The sequence below is a fragment of the Pteropus alecto genome, unplaced genomic scaffold (genome assembly GCF_000325575.1).
Source record: "Pteropus alecto unplaced genomic scaffold, ASM32557v1 scaffold5, whole genome shotgun sequence".
NCBI classification, from domain to species: domain Eukaryota; kingdom Metazoa; phylum Chordata; class Mammalia; order Chiroptera; family Pteropodidae; genus Pteropus; species Pteropus alecto.
In genome coordinates this window covers 31,904,711-31,914,680 of record NW_006441953.1, presented here as the reverse complement: position 1 = coordinate 31,914,680, position 9,970 = coordinate 31,904,711, and the positions used below count along the sequence as shown (strand labels likewise).

The 9,970-nt window shown below is 65.2% G+C and overlaps 1 protein-coding gene across 1 annotated transcript in view; it reads left to right on the top strand.

The window, feature by feature from the left end:
• The window catches only part of MSANTD1 (Myb/SANT DNA binding domain containing 1), a 10,949-nt gene extending 2,451 nt beyond the window's left edge, over positions 1–8,498 (top strand). Inside the window, exons 2-4 of the mRNA XM_006919102.2 lie at positions 2,206–2,470; positions 6,078–6,344; positions 8,087–8,498. Coding sequence (XP_006919164.2) covers positions 2,206–2,470; positions 6,078–6,344; positions 8,087–8,327 — 773 coding nt within the window. The 3' untranslated portion in view covers positions 8,328–8,498. The remainder of the gene's footprint in view (positions 1–2,205; positions 2,471–6,077; positions 6,345–8,086) is intronic.
• Positions 8,499–9,970: the final 1,472 nt, after the last annotated feature.

Sequence of the window (9,970 nt, the reverse complement as noted above, 5' to 3'; positions counted from 1 at the left end):
CCGGGGGGGATGGGCCGCCCCCCAGGAGCTGATGGCAGGGCCAGTCCTCGACCCTTGACCCAGGAGCCCCTTCCGAGTGTCTGTACGTGCCCCCTGGTACCCCGCCCTGCTATGCCTCCAGTGCTGAGGGCAGGAAGGAGGGCCCCCCAGCTGCCAGCCCAGCCTGGGCATCTCCCTGAGTTCAGGCCACCGCCAGGACCCTGAGGGTGCCAGGCAGGCCCACAAGCGGCCACCTGGGCCTGTCCAGTGGGCTCATGCTGCTGGACCCCTTGCCCGAGGTTTATCATTTACCTTTGGAAAGCCGACGCCTTAGGTGGCGCTTTCTCTCTGCAGCCCCCACAGGCTCCCTACTCTGGTCTCCTGCCCGCTGGCGAGGCCCGTCCCCAGCCTGGCCCTCAAACCCACCTTCGCTCGCACAGTTGTGCCATCTCACGGCACCTTCCCAGCCCAGCCAGGGCCCGAGGTCGTACCTGTGCCCCTGCCCCTGCCCCTCGAGACATCGGCTGGGGCCTGGCAAGCCCTGCCAGAGGCCCACTGTGGGAGGAAGAGCCCCAGCCAGTCCCCGGGAGGTGGCGGGAGTGTCTGCTCAGGCCACGGCAGGGGGCGTCGGCTATGTCGTGGGTACAGAGGAGGGGTGGCAGTGTCCTTCCAGGGAGGCTGCCAGCCAGCATCGTCAGACCCGGCTCCCAGCCAGCCGGCCTGGGTTCAAAGCCTGGCCTGGCCCTTTGCCCCCTCAGCCCCTCAGTGACTTCACTTTTTCAGCTTTTCATCCATAAAATGGGGATGACAGCAGTGCCAGCCTCCCTCCCAAAGCGAGCCGTGAAGATCAAGATCGGAAACACGAACACGGCACGTAGCACAGCGTCCCGTGCTCAGAGTGCTCGATTCTCGTTGCTGTCGCGTTTGCAAGTGCTCTCGACCCAGCTTCACACAGCTGGGAGGGAGAAGGTACAATGGGCTGGCTCCAGGTCGGTCCAGTTGGCAGGAAGGAGAAAGAGAAGAATGACCAAGAGGAGGTAGGAAGACCGGAGAGGAGGTGATGTCAGAACAGGGCTCTGGAGGGCGAGTAGGAGTTTGCCAGTAGGTCCAGGGGCAGAGTCTGGGCGATCTGCTGGGAAGCGGGGTGTTACTTAAGGTTAGTCCCTTTATCTGTTCATTGCTTTACTCAGCAGACCTTCGCCATGCGCTTTCCTGCGGGGAGCTGAGGATGGAAGGGGGACCGCCCGGTGAGGTGGAGGAGGCAGGTCCAGGCACGGAAGGCGCTGATGCAGGGTGGTCAGGGCTGCAGTGGGGCTGCCCAGGGCACAGGGACACACATGTCACCTGCTCCCAGCTACTCTCTGGCCTCGGAAACCGCCCCGGCTCCTCAGCTGGATGTGTCACCCAGGCCAGTAAGCAGCCCCAGCTGCAGGGAGGGAGACGGGCCTGCAGACGGGCAGAGCGGGGTCTGCTCGGGCCGGAGACCTGCTCTCGCCCCGCCCGCCATTCACGCATTTGTATTTCCCAGCATAAAACGTGAGCCTGTTGCCGGGGCCTCGGTGCATAGGCCGTCACTGGGGCGGGGCGGGGCGGGGGCAGGCGGGTTGGCATGTCCATGAGGGTGTCTGCTCCTTTATGGGGTCCCCTCTCTGTGTCCGTCTCTGCCACTCCCACCCCCGCTGCCCTCTCTGTCTCCCCATGTTTCTGTCTGTTCTTGGTGTCCGCGCTTTGTCCCACCCCAGCTCCCCATCTCGGCCTCTCTCTGGGCCCTGCCTGCCTGTGTGAGCCGGGGCTGGGCTGAGGTGGGGGCCGCCACCTGCACCCCACCCCTCGGGACCTGGGCCGGCTCAGCACAGGTGCCTGGCTCCATGGGCCTGGGCTGCTGAAGTCCGGTGGCCGGGCTGGGGCGGAGGCAGGCCCGGGGCCCGGGCCGTGGGTTCTGGGCCCAGCCCGCCCGCTGCAATATTGATGGCCCGTCACGGCGGCCCCGATTCCTGCGCTTTCGGTTAAAAGCTTTCTGTTGTTGTAGCTTATGCAGTTGCTCTGTTGCTATGGAAACGTGACATCAAAATGACGTTTCCCGTTTAAAAGCTTTTAACTAAATTCCTGCCTGTCAGATGTAGGCCCCATTTTGAGCCGGAGCTGCCTTCCAGGAGCGGGGCTCCCGCCCACGGTGTGCAGGCCGCGGGCACAGGCCTCCCTAAGCGTGGTCCTTTAACCCCGCAGGTGCCTCCGGCATGGCCGCGGCCGAAGCGCCCGGCTACCTTGTGTCTCCTCAGACGGAGAAGCACCGGCGGGCCCGCAACTGGACGGACGCCGAGATGCGCGGCCTCGTGCTGGTCTGGGAGGAGTTCTTCGACGAGCTGAAGCAGACCAAGCGGAACGCCAAGGTGTACGAGAAGATGGCCAGCAAGCTGCTGGAGACGACCGGCGAGCGCCGGCTGGGCGAGGAGATCAAGATCAAGATCACCAACATGACCTTCCAGTACAGGTAGGCGCTGCGGGCCCGCCACATGCACGCCCGCCACGTGGCTGTCTGCCCTCCCACGCGCGCGGGCCCCGCCGGCCGAGCCCAGGCTGCGGGGGCTGTTGCCCGCAGGAAGGGGGCGGTCCCTCTGGTCAGCCTCACGGGGCAACACGGGGCCCACGGAAACCATTCGTGCAGCCCCATTGCGGGGATGGGGACCTGAGGCCCAGCGAGGGCCGGGCTGGGACTGACCCCGGTGCTCCCCGGTTTCTGCCGAGCCGCCCCTAGGGCGCCTTCACTGCCCCCAGGGCCCCGCAGGTAGCTGCCCCTTGACCCGCACACACCAACCCAGCCAGGGCACTGCCGGCCACCACTCCAGGCTCGGCTCCAGGCAGCAGGGTGGTGGGACGATGCCGTACGGACAGGGAACCTGAGGCCCGAGGCGAGAAAGAGGCTCAGCTCCGGGCCTGCGAGTCCCACCTGCGCCCGACGCCCACTCACCTCAGTGTCCACTGAGCTGGCTGTGAGCCAGCACCATGCTGACCTCGGGTCGGGCTTGGGGTCGTTAGGGCTGACTGGGAAACTCTGGGCACCCTGGAGGGCCCCGCCGTGCGAAGGGCCTTGTTCGCGGAAGGGAGCAGTGGCAGCCCAGGCCTGCACCCACCGTCTCTGCCCATCCCAGGGTGGCCCCCCGCTCCCCGCCCTGGCAGCCTGAGGGGAACCTCTGCATCAGGGCTGAAGACGGAGCTCCCAGGCTGGGCAGCACTGGTGTCCAAGGAGGGTGCCGGGTGTGGCCTGTGCGCTTGGGATCTCAGGACACGTGGGGCCCCAGCCTATCTGCAGAGGGTCGCAGTGTAAGAAGGTCACTGGCAAGGTGAAGGTCGCTGGCAGGCTGGGGCCTGCTGGCGTGGAGGTCAAGCAGGAGCTAGGGGCTGTGGGGGAGGGCGGCACTCGTGCTCGGGGCCCGGCGGGCGGCCTGGGCAGGGTGGGGCTGGGCCTGGGGCTGCCCGCAAGAGCCTCTCAGTGCCTGGGAGGCCAGGCACGTGCCTAGCCTGTCTCAGCCGATGCCAGCCCCAGCCGCCTCCTGGTCCTCCTGGTGGCTGCTCCAGGCTGGGTGCAGACTGGGCCTCAGGCACCTTGAGCCACACTCTGTAGGGAGGACCCTCTCCGCTCACAGGCAGGGAGACAAACCCCCACCTGGCCAGTGGCTCCTGGCCGGAGCCTGGAGGCGTGCAGCAGCTCTGGGGGCCCTGACAACCGAAACACTTCCCATTTGCATCCATTTAACTTTTGGTGGCCCGGGGAGGAGCAGGTCCAGAGCCTGGCACTGTCCAAAGGCCCATCTCGGACCTCCAGCCCTGGCCCCAGCCAGGCCTGGACCAGAAACAGGCCGCTTGGTCAGAAGTCATCATAGTCACTTAGTGAATTGGCATAGCTCCCAGCCGCGGCTTCTGGTCTCACCAGGGCTGAGTTGTCTGCAGACACCCCTCAACGCCCGGTGAGGAGGGGGCTGTGGCGGTGCCGTGGGCGGGTTTACCAGCCTCCGTCTGACTCGGTCATGCACAGGCTCTGATTGGTCTCTGGCCACTTATTCATTATTTATCCTGAAAGCCTTCTGAGTCCCAGGAGAGGAGTTCAGTTCCATTCCTGGAGGCAGGAGATGAGGCCAAGGAGGCCGCAGGAGCCGAGGGTGCATCAGAGCGGACAGCTCGGCCCTCCGGGGGGGCCTTCCACTCCAGCCTGGGGCCGGGGGTGAGAGCTACACACATGTACGGCACTTCACAGTTTACGAAGCCCTTTTACCCTGTGGCTCCCCACGGCTCCCGTTCACCCCATGAGAAGCAGGTCCAGCCTAGGAGAGGGACTCGCCGAAGGCTGCACAGCCCTAATCAGCCGACACTTTGGCTGGTTAGTTTATCTGTTCCCCTAAAGAGCATCCCACAGCAGAAGCTTTTTATTTTTTCGCAGTAGCTCTTTATATATGAAGGTCGTGGGGCTAAGGGGTGGCTGGGCTCTGTGGAGCACGGTTGCTGAAATTCGGGGGCCTCCTGTGCTGGGGCAGGTCTTTACTCTTCTCCAGGCGGTGGGCTGGCTCCAGTGGGCAGGACCAGAGTGAGGACAGGAGGGGCCTGGAGGGGAGCCCTGGGTGGAGGCTGGGTGTGGGCCCAGGCGCAGCTCCTCACCCCTACGCCCAGCGTCTGCACAGCCCTCAGGGTGGTAGATGGTGGCCTTGTGGGTGGGAAGACAGAACAGCCGTGCTCTTCTGCATGTGACCGGTCCCTGGCTTTCTGCTGAGGCCATTCCTGTGATGTGTGCTGCCCCCAAGGTCAGCCCCTGCCGTGGCCTTTGCTCGCCTCCCTGCGCTGCAGGCCCCCTCGTCATCTGGGTGTACCTCTTTACTGGAGACGACTCAGGCGGCCAGCCCATTATTTCCAGTGACCAGTGGCCACGCCTTGGTAAGGGACCCCACGTCAGGAGACAGGAGCCATCCGGCCACAGGGCACTCTAGTTCCAAGGCTTCCCTGCGTTTGGGAGGAGCATGGGGCAGGAATGTGGGGGTCACAGGCTGAGACTGGGGTCTGGGGGAAGCCTTGGGCCTCAGGAAGCAGTGGGTCTGACGGGGCAGAGGACGCCCTCCTATACACACCTGTGGCCTCGTTCCGGGCCTGGCCGGGCTGCCCAGCTGTCAGGCAGCACCATCCTCCATCCGGCACCTCCAGAGGACGGCCTGGCCTGGGTCCGTATGCGCGGGCAGACAGGAGGCAGGACCGGTGTGGGGCTCAGCGGGGCAGAGCTGCTGTGCAGACGCTTGGCCAGAGGTCCGAGGGGGGCCGAGGCGTAGCCGGCTGCGTGAGAAGGTGCCCCGTCAGGCCCAGCCCTGCGGCTCCCGGCGCCTTCACCAGCGTGATGCCTGGACAGCTTGCTGTCCGTCAGGCACTGGGCATTGTCTTATTAAACCCTCCCTACAGCGGTGTGAGGCGCTCACTTCATCATCCCCATTTTACCGATAGGAGAATGGAGGCTCAGAGAGGTTAGCGAACCTGCCCAAGGTCACACAGCAAAGTGGTGGGGACGAGACACAGACTCAGATCTGGACACTGAAGCCTGTGCTCTATCTAACCCCAGCGGTTCTCGCCCCTCAAGGCATCCTCTGTGGAAAAACATGTTTATCACGTGATGACGTTTTGTTTGTGTTGCGTATTTTATTATAGCATGATAATCCTATGCGTGTGTGATGTGTTTCATGATGTTACCAGGGCTGACTAACTTATTTAGGAGCAGTATTTGTTCATTGCAGAGACTCTAGAAACCACAGCCGAGAGAAAAGCAGTAGGTGTCGCCTGAGGTCTCGGCCCTGACCCTGATACCGTTCACCTCTGGGGCATGTGCTGCCTTTTACCACCCAAGGCCGCATAGGTCCCGAGCCCGACTTCTTTCTAAGTGCATTGTCACCTTGGCCCTGGAGCCTGGCTGATTTTTCTGGGGGGGGGCCTGTCTGGCCAAGAGCGGCTCCTGCCCGTGCCCCACGGCCCCCCCGCAGGCCGCGGAGCTCCATGTCCCTCCGTGTCCCCCTGAGGGCCGGGCGGGGGCAGCCGCGTCTCACCCTTGGCTCTTATGTCTCTCGTTTCAGGAAATTAAAATGCATGACAGATAGCGAGTCCGTCCCGCCCGACTGGCCCTATTACCTAGCCATTGATAGGATTCTGGCCAAGGTCCCCGAGTCCTGTGATGGCAAACTGCCGGACAGCCAGCAGCCGGGGCCCTCCACGTCCCAGACCGAGGCGTCTCTGTCGCCGTCCGCTAAGTCCACCCCTCTGTACTTACCGTATAACCAGTGCTCCTACGAAGGCCGCCGCCAGGACGACAGCTCCGACAGCTTACTGTCCCTTATGTTCAGGTAGTGTGCGACCCCCTTCTGCCCCCGCCGCCCAGACGAGAGGCTTCGAGCAGTGAGGGCGGTGGCTGTCGGCCGGGGGCGGCCCCTGCCAGCCCTCGCAGGCGGCAGAGGGCGAGGGGGGTGTGAGCGCCCCAGGGACAGAGAGGCCTGTGACGGGGAGGCTCAGACAGGGGGGCAGCTGGAGGCTGCAGCGCGTGCTGTCCTGTCCGCAGACTGGCTTTGTCTCCCGGCTCCGTCACTTCTCAGCTGTGTGGAATGCTCGTGACCTCTCTGGGCCTCGGTCTCCCTCCGTAAAATGGGGACAAATCAGTAGCTTCTCCAGGAATAGCTGGAGGTGTCAGGGGAGAACAGACCTGGGCACAAGGCCCAACTCATGGAGGAAGAGGAGACACCCAACCGTGTGCTCCCCCCCCCGCCTGCCCTTCAGCCTTTGGCTTCCAGGCTCCCCCTTCCCCGCTGGGCAGACCCCACCCTAGGGTCCCCATTCTCCCTGCCCTCGCCAGGCTGGCTGGTCTTCTCAATACCAGGGAGGAGGTGTGGGCTGAGCCTCCTGAGTGTCCTCGTAACCCAGCCACAGTGAGTGTGACCGTCCCCTGTGCCGTCCATCACATGCTTCCTCCCACATGTCCCTACCCTCAAGCTGCCCACATACAGGCACGCAGGAGACTCAGCCCTACAGTGTGGGGCAGGGCAAGCGGAGGAGGGGACATTTGAGTGGGCTCTCAAGAGCGAACAGGAGTTGGCCGGCTGGAGAGAGAGTGTGGATTTGAGCCCTGGCCCAGCTTCTGCCCCGAATCCTGGTCTTCAAGTCTGTCAGATGGGGCGGAGTGAGGAGGCCTCTCTGGGGGCCCCCACGTCCTGACGCCTCGATGTTGGGGCTGCTCGTCAGCTTGCCCAGCGCCCCTCCCCTGGGGGCTTCTCAGCAAAGCCCCCAGTCACCAGCGCCTTTGCCGACAGCCAGGCCGGCGCAGCAGGGCAGCCTGCCACCTGCGGCCAGTCGTCTCCGTGGACAGAGCCCACTTCCCAGGCCCACAGCTGTCCCCGGCATTGCACCAGGCTGGGACGTGGGACCCAGAGCTCCGCTCCCCACCCCGGAGGTGGCCCGCGTCACCGTTGTGCTGAGAAGCAGATAGCCCTGACTGGGAGACGGGCAGGGCCTGGGGGTCTGGTGGGGTGGGACGGCTCCCTGCCCACCAGCAGGGGCCGGTTAGACCAGGGGTTGTCAACGCCCGACAGCAGAGGCCCCGGGGAGCTGCGGGCCTGGGCTGCCTTCACCGCCTGCCCCTGGGTACGGGTCCTCCTGCTGCCCCCCGCAAGTCCACGTGGGCGGGAAAGGAAGGGGGCCCAGGCCCCAGACCCGTCCTTCTGGGACCACAGTTCCCCATCCGTCCAGGGCTGGCCGGGACTGGCGGTCCCTGGCTTCCCAGGGGTGCCACACTGCCCAGCACCCTCCCCCCGGCCATCCCCCGCTCTCCCCTGAGTGCCCACTGGGCCTGCGCCACCCTGCCCTCCCCGCTGAGTGGGTTCAGGGGTGCTGTCCTGACGGGTTTCCTACCCCCAGACTGCAAGGGCTTGCATGCGTGTGACCTGGGTCGTTGGGTCCTGGCGGATGCGGCGCTGCAGCCCCCTTTGCCTGCGGCCCCCTACGCACGTGGACGATGGGGCCCTGAGCGAGCGGCGGAGCCCCCCGGCCCCCGGCTCCGTGGCCAGCCGCTCTCTCACCAGCGCTGTCCCCCCCCCAGGTCGGACGAGCGGCCCGTGAAGAAGCGCAAGGTGCAGAGCTGCCACCTGCAGAAGAAGAAGCTGCGGCTGCTGGAGGCCATGCTGGAGGAGCAGCGCCGGCTGAGCCGCGCCATGGAGGAGACGTGCCGGGAGGTGCGGCGCGTGCTGGACCAGCAGAACATCCTGCAGGTGCAGAGCCTGCAGCTGCAGGAGCGCATGATGAGCCTGCTGGAGCGCATCATCGCCAAGTCCAGCGCCTAGGCGCCCCGCGCCCGGGCCAGGCCGCCCCGGAGGGCGCTCGCGGTCGGGACTTTGCGCCAGGGCCCTTTCGAGGACCCCACAGCCCCGGGAGACCCTGAGGTCCCACATCCAGCATGAAAGCCCTCCTCGGACACAAGGCCAGGGACTCCGGGCTGGTTCCCCCAGGAAGAACGTGCCAGAATCCACTCTCCACCGGAGTCATGTCGAGGATCCTCGAGATGGCCTCTGGTGTCACACGTGTGGTTCCTCCCCGCCGGAAGGGAGCGTGCGTCCCGGGCCCGGAGGGGTGTGCCCGCTTGGGCTGGTCCAGAAACGAAAGCCAGTGCCGACGGGTCCGCGGCGGGCGCCCCGCAGAGGCTCCCAGGGCCCCGGTCTGCCCTGGCGCAGCTCCTGACACCCAGGCACATCCGGGCATGGTGAGCCGTTCCCAGCACCTTCGTGTTCCAGTCCCTGGAACATCGGGTGTCACGTGGCCTCCTCAGTGCTAACAGTAATAAAGGCGACGCGGCTCACGTGTGCCGCCCCCTTCGACCTTCTGGGCCCAGGGGTCGTGGTGGCGAGACAAGGCCTGTCCTCTCAGAGCTCAGGCCCCACGGGGAGAGGCACCTGAACAGAGAGGTGAACAGCCAGCGGGCCGTGACGGTGCTGGCAGGGAAGGGCCTGTGGGCTGAGGAGGGCCCGGGCGGAGGGGAGCGGGTGCGGGGCGGCCGGAGCTGCAGGACAAGCTCACCTGCTGCCTCTGCTCCTTGGCCAGCGACAAAGCTTTCTAGAAGCTCCTCCACGGATTCCTCCAGTGGCTCCTTGGCTCCGCGGGCTTTCGGTCACTGGCTGCAGCAGAGGCTGGCAGGGGAGCAGCCTCTCCCCCAGATTAGCATTTTGCTGCCCACGCAGTGGTTCCTGAGACGACACAGTGGGCGGGTTAGTGGCGAGTGACGTGACCTGACTCGTGGTCTGGAGCAGTCCCCTCTGGCTGTAGGTGGGCCGGCCAGCCGCTGGGGGACGTGGAGGAGGGGCCTGCCAGGAGGCTGCCATGTCATCCTGGTGTGACAGCGCCAGCTCCTCTGACACTCCAGTGGCCCTGAGTCCAGCTAGGCAGTGGTCACCCAGAGAGGCCAGAGGCACAGCCAGGCGGGCAGGACCCCTCCCAGCCACTTGGGGAACCCCCTCAGGAAGACCGCCATGGATGCAGACCCCCAACTTTGGGGCTGAGGGCAGCAATGTGTCTGGGGAGCGGTTACCACGCCCTGCAGTGGTGGCTGGAGCCCTGATGTGTGGCCTTGACCGTGTTCGTGTTGTGGGTATCCTCACCAAGGCCAGTGTCAGCTACCGATGTGATGTCGCCAAGCCCGGAGGTGGCAAGGAATGCTCACGTCGGCTGCAGCACCCCGCCACAAAGATGGGGAGCCGGGGGTGGCTCGTGTGGAAGGCCTGAGTTTCAGAGGCTCACCTGGCTGGGCTCCAGTGCAGGTGCCCGTCCGCCTCTTAGGGCGCCCCCAAAGAACTCATTTGTTTAGCGAACATGGGGCCCCTGCTGGGCTGGCCTGAGAGGGTGATCGTGCATGTGGCCCACCAGGGTGTCACACCCGGAAGGTTCCCCAGGAGGTGACAGATGGAGGTTCTAAGTTATGCGGCAGGTTTTCACC